The sequence below is a fragment of the Simochromis diagramma genome, unplaced genomic scaffold (genome assembly GCF_900408965.1).
Source record: "Simochromis diagramma unplaced genomic scaffold, fSimDia1.1 OVJJ01000618.1, whole genome shotgun sequence".
Lineage (NCBI taxonomy): Eukaryota > Metazoa > Chordata > Actinopteri > Cichliformes > Cichlidae > Simochromis > Simochromis diagramma.
The window spans coordinates 10,174,156-10,191,020 of NW_024387423.1; the positions used below are offsets into that span (position 1 = coordinate 10,174,156).

The window sequence follows — 16,865 nt, forward strand, 5'->3', positions numbered from 1 at the left end:
CAATTGGACAGTGGGAATGAAAAACTCCCCTTTAACAGGAAGAAACCTTCAGGGGAACCAAAACTATTGACTAGCACTGCTTTACTAGAGGTAACCCTTCTGTTTTCTAAACTCAGCAATTTCTGTCAAATTTCCAGAACAAAATGACTGGGTGTGCATCAGTTAGTGAGCGTAATCTCTGCCTATACGGCATACAAGGGCTACCCTAATGGTCGTCAAACCACATATTCACTGACATACACACTTGGTGTCAAAACTCATCATTAAAGGTAATGGAGAGGTCATTCGATGTCATCTTTCTGGAGGAAAGCATTAAAGAAGGACATATGCAGCATTGTGCTCAGTCCTGTTAATAATGGAAGGAATCTATAAAGGTGTACTTTATTGATCCCCGTGGGGAAATTCCTCTGCATTTTAACCCATTCACTCAGTGAAGCAGTGGACAGCCACTGGGCGCCCGGGGAGCAGTGTGTAGGGACGGTACCTTGCTCAGGGGTACCTCAGGGTAGCTGTTCAGGGGAATCGAACCCCCGCCCTTCCGATCATGGGGCCACCACTCTACCTACTGAGCTATCCCTGCCCATATTGCAGTGGTATTGCCTATTATGTGTGTCATCATGTGACAAAACGTGGTCCTGGAGACGCTAACTGTAGCGAGAACTGCCACAAAAGTATTTTTGAGCACTTTGGCTGGTGTGAAGTTAAGATTAGAATGAATTCTTAGCCTTAACTACCACAGGGGTATTTTTTGATTAGGGATTCATATGTTGGTGCGATCACATCTTAAAACTGCCTCTTAGTTAAAGGAATGCTCACTTTCTTTTCAGGTCAATATTTGTAAAGTAAACTGGTCAATACTGGACATAAAGAGGCGTTTTCCTCAAGCAGTTCCTTTGTAGGTCAATGGAACTTCCTACAATGCCGTTTTAGGAAGTTAAAAGCCTGCAGAACTTGTTTTGTGCAAAAAAAAGAGCCCTCAACTTTTCACCTGAATATTGAGATAGTAAAAAAAATTCCTTTTCTTCAGTGTGTAGGAATGCTAGTACTGTTTACAGTACTAGAATATGAACCTATCCTGTAGTTTGTAGGAGTGGAAGGTCCAGTAGAACGCATAGGCATATACAGCAAATATTTCTCTTGTCTGTAGGTGCTCTACTGTTTAGCCCGGCCCTGTCAATCATTCCTCTATTGCTCAGATTTAATCAGCTGCAAATGCGCTTAAGTTCAAGCTATAATGTCCTTATCTTATCGACTATATATAGGACCATGTGGCACAGTGAATCTCTTACTCATTATGTGTTTACATCTCTATATCCTTCTGTATCTAGGACGGTCTGTCATGTGACCTGTGTGACAATCAGCTCTGTTGTGGCAAGTTTTCTTTCAGCCTGACAGCCGTGAAACATTTGGACTCTGGTCACAGCGGGCCTCAGCGCTGATCGTCACTGCATTTCTGTCGGCGTATGGAGGGGCTGGAGGGGTGGGGGGGTTTTGTTAACAGAGAGAATTCGATGAGCAGGCAAAGATATTCATTCTGCAAAAGCGCTAAAGTCTGTTTTTATTGGGTGGACGCAAATCCCTTCACATTCAACAGCTCTTTCTGGCAGCAACGAGCCAGTTCTGGATGGGTTTCTGGCTGGGCCTGTTGGGCCTGTTGGGCCCAGCAGGCCGTGACAGGGATTTGACTTTCCCAGCAAGTAAGCGGGGAGCCTATGTGAAAACCACTGAATGGCTCACGCCAGTTAAGAAAGAAAGAAGAAAAAAAGAGAGATTACGACTCTAAAAAAAGAAATCTGAGGTTAATCGATAAATGAGTAATTTCTTGCGTTTGGCAGGAGGTTTGTTTCTGGAGCAAACCAGTGCAGTAAACTTGATTTACAGTCAAACAGATGCATAACAGAAGACATAACAAATCTGGTTTTCAGATATTTTATTGAGGAAAACATCTTTAACCTTTTGACCCATTGGACAAATAACATAATATAGCAAAAAAAAAAGAAACCAAAAAAAAGCTACTGAGAACATTTCCTCTGAAGCTCGATCACAGATTGAAAATCACTGCAACACCTGCAGTGTCTGATACATTTATAAAAATAACAATCATAAAAAATATACATACATGACAAAGATCTTTTTCTTTTCTTTTGCGATTTGTAAAAGACTGCATGAAACTGAGCTTTGGACAACACATACAAGACGCTGCAGCAACCCACAATCTCTAACTGATAGGCACGATCACTAGCTGACAAGCAGACTGGAGCCACTAGCTAGTCCACTGTTAGGACTTCACTGAGTATAAAATTACAATACATTGCCTGCACAATCCAAAGGATACCATCAGCATGGACAGCTATTTAGAAGAAACAACTGAGCAAAGAAGTTATGGGTCACCAGACTAGGGGATGAGAGCGAAATGCTTTTCCATCGAGAGAATTTCTCTTTTTGTTGCAGTACTGACACGATGCTAGTCGTGGATGTTTTCAGATTTTTTTGTCTTAATGCAGCTGGGGGAGAAAAAAGCTACAGTATAGTTAGCAAGCATGTAATCATATATTTATACACAATTCTTCAAAACAGGTGAGGAATGAAGCCTTAAAAAATCAAAAAAGAAAAACATTAATAACCATCAACCCTCACAACGGAAACATAAGGTGCAACTTAGTCGTCTGATGCTGAGGTGGACGCATGCATGCGGGATTCTTCGCTTTCCATTCTTTGTTTCAATGAGCAGATAATTAAAGCAGGCGCTGATAACAGGATGGTTTGGTTTCAAGCTGTCCAACAAGTTGTAACTGTAATCTGACCTTAACAAAGACAGTTTGTACAGTAAAACACAGTAGCCCCAGATAGATAAACCCCATCACCAGCTGCACCCATCTCTCCAGATCATCAGTTGGGTTTTTTCCCTACTAGCGTCTCACTCTCTTCTGCCTCTCTTTCTCTATCAGCATCTGCTTCAAACAATGGCCTCATTAAACTTTAGGGCTATCAACAAAGGGGCAGGAGGGAGGAGACGCCTAAGTGTTTGGCACTACATTTCCTGAACAGAGTATCTGCATTCCCAGCTAAGTTCAAGCTCTTCAGCAGCAGCTGAGGAATTCCCTGCCAGGGTGCTACAGCAAACAGTTTCTCATCATCTGAGGTGTCTCTGCAATCCTCCTCCAAAACTGAGGAACACAGTCTACGATCGAGCTCTCCCTGCATCTATCATCTACTTATTGTCACTCCCACCCCTCCTTGTTTTTGTTTTTCTTCTCAGATGAGAAAAAGTGAAGCACCACTACACAAAATATACAGGAAACATTGTTTGTGACTCCATAAGTCGCTGATATTTAATCGGGCTCTGTCACGACATGCTGGTAATCTGGGACGTTTACTGAATATACACAAGAGGAAACGTGAACCTTGCAGGAACTTTTCGTTCGTACGTTTGGCTGCTACTTTACTGCAAAATCCACACAAACGGTGCTCCTTTTTCACCCGAACACACGCGTGTACACAAACACTGACTGTGCAGGATTTCACATATACATTCACAAGCCTCTGGGGGTGCTACTGTCTATAAACAGCGTAGGGGGTCATGTGGCCTGCTCGTTCTTTTCTCTGCCTGCTGTGAGGCAATAGGCACTTTATAAACACATAAATGTTCACATATACAAACAGACTTTACAACAGCTTCATATTTTGTTTCTATTTCTCCCTTAAAAGTGGGTGGGGTATTCGAGTTAGAAAAAAAAAATCTTTGGTCTGTAAACAACAAGAATTATATCCAAATGTGAGGTGATGTTTGTTGTCCACTCTAGTTTAATAGGATCTCACCTCGGTTCAGATGATGTAAAGCACGGCGCGCTTTGGAGCACTGTGCACCTCTGATTTCACCTCAAAGTGCGTGTGAGTGTCTCGCTTAAAGACTCTGATGCAGCTGTTTGGGCTGCTGCTGCTGCTGCTGCAACATGCTGGCTAATGAGTTTCAATTAAAGATTGAATCAGTCTTCTGCACAGTGTCAATGACACGTCTGCAGCTGGCATTCAAGGCCTTAAAACTCAGATATTGCTTCCAAGCTATCCAAATGAGTCTTTTCCGAACCTGGTTGGCCTGGGCAGGATCAGGAGACTGTCGGTGTTTCGGTAAATGTGAGATAATCACATCTGAATTTTGCCAACTGTTCTGGATTTACCATTCATACTGAAAGTATGAACAAAAGCAGAAGCTTTGATGCAAAACACAGAACAAAAGGATGCCTTTTTTTCAGTCAGCTGTCAAGCACTGTGCAGGGTTAAGGGTACGACTGTGCCACTCGCTCCTGTTTAAAGACATCAGGATCCCTCCTTCCTCTCTTATTTAGGGATACTCAGTTACACGGCAGCCAGGTGGAGTAGGCAGGCTGCTGGCAAGCAAACACTGGCTGCACCTGTGCTATGTAGTAGTTACTGAAGTTGCCATCTGCCACATAAGGAGCAGGTTGGTAGTAACATGTAACATTAGCCACATTGGGGATGACATTCTGCTCAGCCAGGACACGTACAGCCAGCATGGCTATGAGCCCTAAGGTCTGCCGCCTCTCGTGTCCCATCAGACACACGGTGCTCTCGTTGACCACTCCGTGGAGGGTCATCAGGTAGTCGTACTTGCGGTCCTCCAGGCCCACAAAGTGGTTTTGAAGGTAGGACTCCAGCTTGCGCTGCTGCTCGCCAATATCAGGGAAGTCAATGAAGAAGCGCGAGCACATGTAGCGCTGCAGGGACTTCATCTCTGACTCTGACGCAGCCCGGAACCCCCTCACCAGCAGGTGACAGTACTTCAGGAGACCCCCTCCACGGATCTCCTCCGGGTTCCGCGTGCAGATTATCTTGTGACGTAGGTGGTCCAGAGCCTCACTGAAGTCACCATACACGCTCTCGCCCATGATGGTGGGGTGGAAGGTCTCAGCCATGGGGTTCTCTGAGCAATCATAGAACAGCAGCAGAGAGTCAAGCTTGATCTGAAATGAGTCCACGCTGAACTCGAACTGCCGCCGGAGAGAGTCCACAAACTTCAGCTCCACATTCTTCCCCCGGTTATTGGAGAGGGAGATGAGACTCCAGCGGTCTGAGTCATTGCACACCTTCACCATCTTTTGCACATAGGCTTCCTAAATGAGTGAGTGTGCAGAGGGTGAAAGAGAGTGAGAGAAAAAGAAGCACAAACAAAGTGAATAGAACTGAAGCTGCAATTACTAATTCAGTAGAATTCTGCCTAACTTTGCATTGTACAGTAAGGATTTGAATTTAATGCCTATATTTATACAAGTAATTACTGTATGTTGTTGAGCTATTAATGCTACTGACCTCAATATTAAAGGCTATGGAATGTACTTATATGGCTGAGCTCAGGATCCCTTCCAAATTGGTTTAACTCGATCCTCTTAACTACAGCAAACAAATTTTTTAACTATCACTAAAGTGATCTAATTGCACATTAAGCTGTGCGTAATGGTCGCTAATCCCTGTTGGCACAAATACAATTCAATCTTATCACATATATAAAACTAATCTAACAAATCTGAAGCAGAAATAAAAATCTGCCAGGGCGTGTGTAGCCTACCTTTAACGTTAAAGGGGTTATTTTCTCCTTATTCACACAGTCGGGTAAAAAATCCAGGAGACAGTCCAAAACTATGTCCTTCACAGTCTGAAAATCACTCTCTCCTTTCATATTTGCGCAAAATATGAGGTCAAGGTCTTTATAGCCCAGTCCGCTGTCCTCGTGCAGAATGTGGCTGGCCGCAGAGCCGTTTAATCGAACGTCCCGGACATGGATCTGTTTTTCCTCCATCCGACTGCGCACCACTTTAACTATCTGCCGCGGCTGCATCTCCAGAGTGGGGAAGTTTCCCCGGCCGTGTATCGGGATGGTCTCCGTCAGGATGGCATCCAGTCGCTGCACTTGCTCCCAGCTGAGGACACTGACGTTGCTGCTGTCTGTGTCGGACACACAGCTGGTAGTGGAGCTGCTATCGTCCTCTGACATGGTGTTGAAGTCCTCCGGAATTTCAATAAAACAAAATTCAATCGTTTTCTCAAAACAGTAGGGTCTTCCGCATGAGGAGTGCCAGTATTTGAAATAGTCCAAAGTGACTGTAAACAGAAATAAAATTATAATAATAAAAAATATATATATTAAAGAGCAGCGGGGCTGGTGGCTGTGCGTTACAGTTTGCGCACTCTGGTTGGAGATCCAAGCGGAGAAGTGGCGCAGCAGTCGAGCTGGTGACTGAGCTAAGGGAGAATCTGAGCCCGCTAACAAAAGCGTGCGGAAGAGCGAGCCCTAACTTTCTCTTCTGTCTCTTCTACGCCTTTAAAACATTTGCCTCGGTGCTGCTGTCAATGCGTCCGAGCGCTGCGCATCACAGTCTTTGAAGGTCGCTGATGATCCAGGAGGGTGTTTGCTTTTCCGACTGTGACTCCATCGCCCAAAAGGCACGCCTATGACTTTATGAATTTGCATGAATAAGCTGCTGCTCAAGTCGCGCTTTTGGCACAGTCCTCCCACTGACGTTCAACCCCCTGGGAGGAATCTTGTGGATTTTTACGCACGGCTCCTACATATTTTTTAATATCTCCTCCTGCTGCCAAATAGTAATCCCGTTAATGCAGCTGTGTGCGCTCAGGAAATCCAGCTTCCTCTCCTCGAGTCTCTTTAGATCAACATATTCCCCCCCGTGCTTTTTTCTATAAGTTAACCGATACTTGCCCACTTGACACGCAGCATCCTTCTGCAAGACTCTGGTCTGTAGTCTGAAGTTGTCAAGCTGCACTTCACCCCGCCCCCCATCTGCTTCTCGCCGCTAACGCTGGTCAGTTTGACAATACTATAAGGCTCTGCTTTATCAAGCTGCTCCATAGTCTTATAGTAAAATTTTAAAATGAATTTTAATGAGAAGATACATATTAAACTTCATATCACTTAATGAGATAACTGAGGCTCCGAACCACACTGAATACGGGAACAATCACTCAGTTACTCATGAGATCATTCCCGTGGTCATGATCCCTCTTTTGTCAAATAAAATTACAAATTAAAAAAAAGATTAAAAAAATAGAATTAAATTGTTAAAAAAAATAAGCAAATAAATAAATATAAAAGTATTCTGATCTGTTCAGACGGAGCTGATCCGCAACTCGCTACACGTCGTCATGTCGCCATCTATGGGCTGGCTGGTTTAGGCCTTTAAGTAAATCAGCTGAGCTACACTGAGTCTAAGGCTACCTTTACAGTGTCACTATCTACAGTCATTGTTAAAAGTCATCAAAGAAATGCGACTTTTAATTTTAAAAGAAAAAAAAGTGGGTAAACATTTTGCCTGTGACATTAAAAACCTGTTACCTCTGACCTCACATACACCTTCAGCTGCTGATATGCTCAGTGACCAATCAGGATACTCTCTAAAACACACTTTAGCACAGGGGTGGGCAATTCCAGGCCCCGAGGGCCGGTGTCCTGCAGCTTTTAGATCTCACCTTGGGTCAACACACCTGAATCACATGATTAGTTCGTTACCAGACCTCTGGAGAACTTCAGGACATGTTGAGGAGCTAATTTAGCCATTTAAATCAGCTGTGTTGGTTCAAGGACACATCTAAAACCTGCAGGGACACCGGCCCTCGAGGCCTGGAGTTGCCCACCCCTGCTTTAGCATGTCCATCATGTCATTGGTTGCAGTTAAGGGTTTGCATTGTGGCATTTCATCTCTTTGATTAATGTCATTATATTTCTGTATGGCTTCTTATGAACCTCTCAGACTCTATTAAATCAGCATGTGAGAAGGTCAGGGGTTGCATGAGCCCAAAGGGATCAGTGATGCCCAGGGGATGCCATGTGGAGGCAAAGGAGGCTGTCGTCACGGACACTCTATTAGGCACGGGTAAAGCCCTGCGTCACTGGAGCCACCCAGATCTGTAAACCCTGATTATCCCATATACTCTACTGCACTGTCTTAACTCAGAGTCCCACACAGGAGCTGTGCGTAACTCCCTCATCATGACAGGATGCAGACACACGCAGTCAGCTATAATGGCGCTTACAGTTAACTTGCACCCCTGTAAAATCAGCCTTAATTAAAGAACGATTTTCAAATTTGGAAGAAAAATATTATTTTTAGAGTATAATCTAAAGGGTGTTTTAAAAAGCTTGACCTTCACTTCATCTGTTGCCGGTAATTGTGTGTTTTGTTTTCTCTTTACTTTGTTTTGGCATGTGTCAGACAGGTTGAACTGAAACTGAATCCCACATCTGGAAATATACATGGAACCGTTAGTCAGTTACAATGGACTGAAAGCAGCTCTGCCAATGCGTTTCCCAGGTGTGGAGACACGGTTTGCAAAGCATTGGACTGGGCCCCGTGGTCATGCATGGTGCTGCTGCTCCCCTCTGCAAAGCTAAATCAAAGCCAGCAGCAGGTTACAACACCAAGGACTGCAAATGAAATGTTTTGTATAAACACAACCTGGCACCTCATTACTCATTGCGAAATGGATGATTTATTCTTTTGAGCGTATTGAAAGACAGGAATGAGATTATGTTGTCAGAAATTCAAATGGAGGCGCAAATTCAAAAATAATACATACCCTTTCCTACTGGTGATGTTAATGCCTTTTCCTGTCAGATGACTTGGTGGATATTTAGTTTTTAAAAATCATTTCCAAAACAGAGCCTTGTTTTCCTGCTCTGCAGGATCTAATGTATGTGGATGAGACGGCTTCAATGCCTCATAAAGCAATCTTTTACAATCACACAAAGTTTTCCTCTGGGGTCTAAGAAAACATTTCTGGACAGTTCAGCCCAATAAAGAAAAAAAAGAAAAAAAAAAGAAAAGAAAAGACAGTGAGGGAGTCATTTTGTTTTCCAGTATCATTTATCAGACTGCGTGAGCTGGTTTTATCTACCATGAAGTGAAACGTCGCTGCTCCCTTTGAGCTTTTCCCTTCAGATCAGGACTGTGTGGCAGATGGACCTTTAAACGTACTTTTTACTTTTCCTTCTAGTGACAAAGCCTTTGAAAAATATTTATAGACATACATAACAGATACAGACAAACTAATCATCATTGCAGGTTCTTCACTTGAAAGGACAAGTCATTATCAGACACTGGATTACAGACAAATGCCATTAATAATGGATTGGATTTATATAGCGCTTTTCAAGGCACCCAAAGCGCTTTACAATGCCACTATTCATTCACTCTCGCATTCACACATTCTTTCATTCTTTTTATTTTAAGTGCAGTTTCAAAATGAATTGGACTTATTATCTGCACTCCATTTTGTAATATGGAGTGTGGGTATTTACCCCACTGAAAGCACAAGATGAGTACATTGTGGTCCTAAATAGATGAGCAACAATGCTCAAGTAGGCTGGAGTTTTTAAATGATGCTTAGGTGGTACTAAGGGGCCCAAAATGTACCAAGAAAATATCCCCCACACCATTACAACACAGCCAGCAGCCTGAATTATTAATACAGGGTAGGATGGAGTCATGCTTTCATATTGTTTACATCAAACTCTGACACTACCATCCAAATGTCACAGAAGAAATAAAGACTCATCATATTATTAGTATTATAATCATACTAGGCAACATCATTCCAGTCTTCTATTGTCGAACTTCTGGTGAAACTCTGAAAACTTTAGACTCAATTTCCTGTTCTCAGCTGACAGAAGTGGCACAAAGTGTGGTTTTCTGCTACTGTAGCCCACCTTTCTCAAGGATCAAAGACGCTCTTCTACATACCTTGGTTGCATTCCCATCACCTCAAAGCAGTCTGGCCATTCTCCGCTGATCTCTGGCATCGATCGATCGATCGATCGATAGATAGATAGATAGATTGATTGATTGATTGATTTGTAACCACTTTGTTGGCTTTGCTTACTGTTAGCTGAAGCCAAAACCTCTCCTACCTCTCGTTTTATTGTTGTTTCTTATCATAAGTCTAAACATTCTATAAGTTAGCATTAGCTAGGTTTGTATTCAAAATAAAGGCTGAGCTACTGTTACTAAATGGCTAATTTAGGGTTAGCATTTTTAAAGACATTCTTTTTTTTTTTTATCAAGAACAAAGCCAAATGACAAATTTACATCACAATAGATGGAGACACAAAAGATTTCCACACCATATGTTTTTATTTGTCAAGCTGAAACTCTAGGTAACACTATATAGTAACACTTCAGCTATTGTGCTAATGTCACTAGCAGTGCATAGTTTCGCTATAGTGTTTTTAGCTAACCTTGTTGCATGTTTTACTTTTAGAAATTTAGTAATACCTTTATAGTTACGAAAAACAATTATTATGCTATTATTCTTATATACTGCAAACAACCACGTTAGCATTTTTTGTTTGTTTGTTTTTATTTTTCCAGTTTGGGCCAGTGGCAATTTTCCTATGTTTGTCATTATGATTGTCGTGTTTCCTCTGTTGAAAGTCTTGATGACATTGTGAGGTTTTGAGATGAATGTATCACATCTGACATCCTGACGTAGGCCCTTTGCATTCAAAGAAGGTGGAATTGACTCCAGAGTAGATGGTGGAGATGCAGCTCATTAAGAGCACAGACTGAACATGTAGCCAATATGACATCACCCACTGCTTTGGGAAGTCTCATTTAGACTCTTCAAAGTCAGCATTTTGGGTGCCGTCAAGTTGGCCTCTCACCACCATGCTGGTTTTCTGGACCAGGCAGTGACCATTTCTGGACAAGTGGATGGAGCTCTATAGTATCAACTAACGCTAGCCTAGCAAGTTTAAATAGAAACCCCTTTATTAAAAAGTCATTCTAAATCCCTGCTGTGGCGGAAAGTTAATTTTAAATGTAAATGTTATGTTTTGTTGAGGAAGGATGCTGAGTAGCGAGGTGTAATGACATATAATGGTTGTGCACTACATTAGCTTAAGCACTTATGTAACATTAGCCACTGCAAACATTTTACCAATGAAACAGTTGATTTTACAACATCAATCTGTGTACATGGCTCTACCAGTAGGACCATCTTATGCGTGCATTATTTTTGGTGCTTTTGCTGGTAAACTGTTTCAGCCAGGAGAGATGGTGACTGAAACAGTTCCTCTAAGATAAATATTTCTTTCTCATTGCCAGCAAAGAAACCAGAAGCAAAGGATTTACAGTACAAGCACTGTCACATAAAAGACAATTCATTTTCAAGTTGTTTTGGGGGGGTGGGGTTCCTGCTGCCGCTGTAACTTAGAGAAGAAAAGAAGATGGAATAATTGGATGTCAGATTCAATCAGAAACACTTGCCCTGAGAAGCTCTGCAGCATGACTAAGGTCTCAAATATGGGTGACCAGTTTCTAAGGCAATCTTGCCTAAGAAAATACATGCATAACTAGGAAACAAAGATCTACTCATGCTTCTCAGCTCTCTGTCTCCCCTATCATCCTTTACCCTCGTCCTCTCTTTTCAGAGATAACTGGATTTCCAGGAGGGTCGCATTAGTTTGTCCCAGCTGTCGGAGAGATATTCCCACTGCTGACAGCAGAGTTAGTTTTGGTTTTGGATCAGAGGCGCAGAGAGAGAAATGGGATTTCCAGCCACTTTCAGTCGAGCTGCTTCTGACCCCCAGTGGCAAAAAGCTGGAGAATCGCTCTGCCTTCAAGGAAAAGCAGTGCGGGGTTATGTGGGGTCTGTGGAGTGGGAAGGAGCAGTCACCTTTGCACAGAGGATCCCATTATTTCAGCTTCTTTTGATCCAAAAGAGACACAAACTGTGGTGTGCTTGGCTTCAGATTACTCAAGGTCGATTATGGCTAAAAGTTACAAAACAGGTCTTATTTCATTGGGAGATAAGTGAGGCCCATCTCATCTAATCTTCCCCATTACAGGGTCTTTGTGCAAAACCAGGAACAGCAAAGGATCTGAATGCTGCTGCTAAAGTAATTCACCACCTAATAGATGCTACAGATATGCTGTGATTTTAGTACTGTATGTGCTTGTGTCTGGCATACTTGCATTCACTTGACCAACGCTAATGGTATGACAGCACTCCCCTGCACCTGGAAGCTCAAACTATGCTGGAAAGCATCCACATCAAACAGCCACACCTTAAATTTGAAGGCTTTTAAATGTGGTTTTCTAATCTGTGGCTATGTGACTTCACACATAATTGCACCCTGCATCCTTTACGGGTGTGCCCATTTATACTAACAACACGTCTCAGCTGTCATTTGAATCTAAAGGTAGAACGCAAACCCAGCTAACTCTACGAGGCCTTATACTGTCTATTTTTTATCCACTGACATCATCAATTTTGGGCAAAATGTTTATTTCTTTTTTTTTTTGCTGAGACTGACAGAAAGGTGGACTCTTGGGGCTATACAGTAAATATAAAGAAATAGCCATGAGTGCTAGAAACCAGACCTCAAGCCAGCTGGTCAGGATATGCTGTCAATGATTTCAAAGAGGAAATCCAAAGTTGTCAGGTCATAGGACAAATTTCCACTTTCTGTATCTTATACAATCATGGGCCAGAAAACATAGTGGCATTTTTGATTCCTGTCTCTATATTTTCTTCATTTTCTTGGTGTCTTGCATTTCTAAATCTCGTTTCATTATAGAAGAAATGTTCCTGAACCCAAAGCAGAAACTTCCATCAGAGAATCACATAATAGTTTTTTATATTTATGTATTCTCTGACAAAGCCAATAGACAGTGTATTCTTAAAGATCCCTTTTTGCCACACAGTCATTCATATAGTAGTAAAACCTTCTTGATCTTTATTTAACAGAGCCAGGATGCCTAACATATTTTAAAAGATCTATTAAGAAAGGCCATAATTAATGCATCACGTTTCTTGGAAAACAACGTGAAGCTGAGAGGGCATCTCCTGAATGAGATCCAAGACGGCAGGTAGGGTGTCACGTTCCAGCCACACTCTGGGAGTAAAACACTTGCAGAGGCTCTAATGGTCTTTGTAAAGCTGCCAGCTCTATGACGGCCGTGGTTAGGTCAGGTAATCCTGGGCTAACTGGCTTCTTGTCTGGCAAATAGGATTGAAGAAGCTTGTTGAACTTTTATTCCTGACAGAGGCTCTGAAAAGAAACCAAGCAGCGGGCAAACTTGTGAACAAATTAGTCAATTCTGCTGAAAAATATTTAATCAAGACATCCCCACTGTGTTTCTATATAACGCTTCACTGGATGACGTGGACACGTTGCAGGCGTAATTTGTATTTCTGTCTCACTTCCAATCCATAAAATGTTTATTTAATGTAAAACTTGACGTTACAATGGGCAAAGATAGCAAAGGTAGATGAGTTTAAATACCTGGGGTCAACTATCCAAAGTGACAGACAGTGCACAAGAAAAATGAAGAAGAAAGAGACCAGCTGTGATTAATGGTTTAGAGACAGTGGCCGTGACACAAAGACAAAAGGTGGTGCCAGAGGGGGCAGAGCAGAAAATGCTATTATTTTTCATTTCATTGTGTTACCAGAATGGAGAGGTCAGAGTACATGAGGACGGCTCAGGCTGAAGAGTTTGGAGACAAAGTTAGTGTGACATATCTGAGATGGTCTGGACATCTGCAGAGGAGGCATAGTGGATAAGCTGGAGATAGGAGGTTGGACGTAGGTGTAGTGAAGGAACTCGCAGAGGATGAAGAGGAAGCTAGGAATAGGGTGTGATGGAGGCAGACGATAAAGTGAAACTGAAACAAGAAGAAGAAGAACTTGAATATGTATTAAACGCTTGTTGGACTGAAAAAAAATAACAACCTTTAGTTAAAGTGCTTATTTGTGTGTTGTTAACCTTAAATTTATAGTGTGAGTTATATTGGAGAAACGTTCCTACTAACTTTTTGTATTAACTTCAGCACATCATATAAAGTTTTACCTTCATACTGTGAAAACTGTCCAAGTTACAATTATCATTTTAATATCACTTTTTTCCATCATTTTTGAGCCCTTTGATAGTCTGCTTGCCTTTTGATCCCACTTATTTCAGTTCATGTGACAGAGGAGAAAAATAGTACAGTCTACAGCGTGGATGTGGACATTACTTTTATTTTTATTGTGCAAAGGATGAGAGCGTGATGGTAAAGTGCAAACTGCATCCAGGGCAAAAACAACTGCATTATACTGCTATCACAACTCCGGCTCTTTGCAAGCACCTGCACTGACTGCATGTTAACGTTAAGCTAGCCAAGAACCCAGAGTGATGTTACAGCTGAGTGACTGCTGACCCCAACCCAGCAGCCAGACCCTGAACTTCAACAGGTAACTAACCAATGAGCAGTCAGCGGCAGTGTGTGGGACATTAGCCTATAGGTTCATGCTGTTAAATGGTCATTTTATGAAGAAACACGAAAGTAATGTAATGAATGAATTTCTCCTGGGAGTAATTAAGTAACGCACTGCAGTGTTCTGTGTAACGCGTCTAATGCATTACGTTTCTCTCAATGACCCCAACACTGATCGCATCAAGAGCTAGTCAGATGAGGGCAGTGTCAGCACTGAGTGAGGACCTGGATGAATGAGAACCTACACAGACAGTGATACATGTAAGTTCTCTTAAAAACACACCTTGTAATAGTTCTACATGTTGAGATTGAATATATCCATTGAGAACATCCAGGCACAATCATTTTCCTGGTGCTGTAGAAAAGAAAAGCACTAGATCCTGAGACAGCAGGTCATTATTTTTCACATTTTGATAACAGAAGCGCAAACTTTCAGACCAACAACACTATCCAGCCAGGTATCAAAGAGTAGGTATAAAAGAAGACCTATCAGATACTATAACTTGATTTGACTGGTTGCTTATGCCCCTGGAAAGTGTACCGGCCACTAAAAATGCTACATCACATCACACACGGTTTTGTTATTCTTAGTGAAAGACACTATTATACTCCCATTATACTGGTGCTCAAATCTGGTTATAGGAGAAACAAAAAAAACTATTCCTTCAAATAGCTTCAGATTGTGACACTTGGACTGAGTTTAAAAATAATCTGACTGCAGTTTTTAAATATAACAAATATTTTTTTCAGCCCTGAAAACTTCACGTATGTATCTCCTGTACTTAATAAGTTCGGAGGCATTTAAAATACTGAAAAAATAAGGATATCTGGAAAATGCCAAATTTGCCAAATTTCTGTCTGCTATGTACTTTGATGGACTTCATTAAATTTACTGAAGGAAAAAAAAAGAAGAAGAAAATCAATAATTCTGTGGGGGTGAGGTGAATTTTCACTGAATGACCCAGATAGTAAACAATTCACCTCAGGATTAAAGAAATGAAAACAAATTACTATTCTGGTATTTAAAAAGTAAAAAGAAGAAGTTGGAGCGCTGCTAAAGCATCATAATTATAACCATGACCATGAAGAGCAACTTGATGAGTGATTAAATCTGGCTGGATGAATGGGGTTTGACCTTGATTTTTCTTTAACCTGGAACTCTCCAGGCAAAGCAGTTGGGAATGTAGGATGTGCTCCATGAGACGTCAAGCATGTCCCTTTTTCTCCATAAACAAATTAATCCTGAAGTGATCTTCACCATCCTGAGGACAGCCCTATGATTTTCCCATCTGCCCGGCTGGAAGGCCAGGAGTGAGCACCACTTGAGACGATGAGCGCTCCTTCCTCGAACATGCCGAACAGCTCGGTCACACTTCTCCTTGCCAAATACTACAGCACTGATTCCTAACCAGGGTAAATATAGCCCAGGAGGTACTAATGCAGCTGTCAGAGGGAACGTAAACATTACTTAATTAAAAAAAATATAATCTACATTGTCAGTCACTGAAACTGAGCGAAAAGCATCAACATAGTTAAATGGATATAGACGAAGTAAAAGGCTATAATGACATGTAATGATAAAATTTTTACGCTTAAAGGTTGCTAATGGCTATTTATCTAAAAGTAAAGGTTAAGCAGTTAAAGAGTAGCTAATGGCTAAAACAATCCTCCCATAGATTTCATTGTCTCGTTTCTCTCCTATAATGTTTCTGGTAAAGGCTGCGTGGCTTGCTAATCTAAATGGTAAGAGCCAAAAGTATTGCTTAAATGGCTGCATTTGCACTGAAGTGTTGATGGTGGCATCAGCCCCAAGGTTCTGAGGACCTGTGCTAGCCAGCTGTCTGAGATCCTGGGTGAGATAGCAGAAGATACCAGCTGTCGAAAACATAACTGAATGATCCCTATTTTTCCTGCTGTTGTGTAGTGAAAATCATTTTTTAGTTGTTGAACTTTTTGCCACACAGCTATTCACCTTTCCTTCTGAACAACTCTAAGATGTTCCTTTTTTTTAAAAAACACAACTCTTCTACTCATTAACCTAATTAGCAGTGAGACGTTTGACCAGTTTGACGTAGCATCCCAACTGAAGAAAAACATAACTGTGAGACTTTAACAGAGCCAGGCTTCCTGTTTCCAACACTTCTAGTCTGTGTGACCCTCTGCTGTTTGTGTACAAAGAATGAATCTAATCATCCACATGCTGCAGAGAGCCTGCTCCCATTTGGGTGGTAGCAGCTGCACAGTGAAGATCACCTCCTTTAACATGATTCAGCTGCTGAAAAAGAAGCTATAGGAAATCTCAGTAAACATGTTTACCAGCTCATACATTAATGACCACCTGACAGACAGGGTGCAGTATATAAGACTGGTGCTCTGTCTGCATTCCTGTTCACAGTGTACAGCTCAGATTTACAGTACTACTACAGGGTCGTGCCACCTACCTACAGTACTGACAGTTCTGCAGTGGTTGGTTGAATGTGTTAGTGGGGTGGAGGCACTAGTGGATGAGTTTGTGAAGTGGTTTGGAAAGAATCAGAGACAATCCATGTCTACCCCGGGGCAGGATCTTGATGTAAT

General features: G+C 41.9%; 1 protein-coding gene across 1 annotated transcript; it reads right to left on the minus strand.

Annotated features, from left to right (window-relative positions):
- Nucleotides 1-1,915: 1,915 nt before the first annotated feature.
- Nucleotides 1,916-6,762, minus strand: tent5aa (terminal nucleotidyltransferase 5Aa). Its single transcript, XM_040013138.1, has 2 exons — nucleotides 5,585-6,762; nucleotides 1,916-5,132 (listed from the first exon to the last, which is right to left on the minus strand). Exons 1-2 carry the CDS (start codon nucleotides 6,008-6,010, stop codon nucleotides 4,353-4,355), a joined length of 1,206 nt encoding a protein of 401 aa, XP_039869072.1. The 5' UTR covers nucleotides 6,011-6,762; the 3' UTR covers nucleotides 1,916-4,352.
- Between the last annotated feature and the right edge of the window lie 10,103 nt (nucleotides 6,763-16,865).

What these genes read in the sequence shown, in the direction of transcription:
- tent5aa (XM_040013138.1), bottom strand. Translation starts at nt 6,010, where the DNA reads ATGTCAGAGGACGATAGCAGCTCCACTACCAGCTGTGTGTCCGACACA. An exon ending in TAACCCCTTTAACGTTAAAG is followed by an intron (nt 5,133 to 5,584) that starts GTAGGCTACACA and finishes TCACTCATTTAG; the next exon opens with GAAGCCTATGTGCAAAAGAT.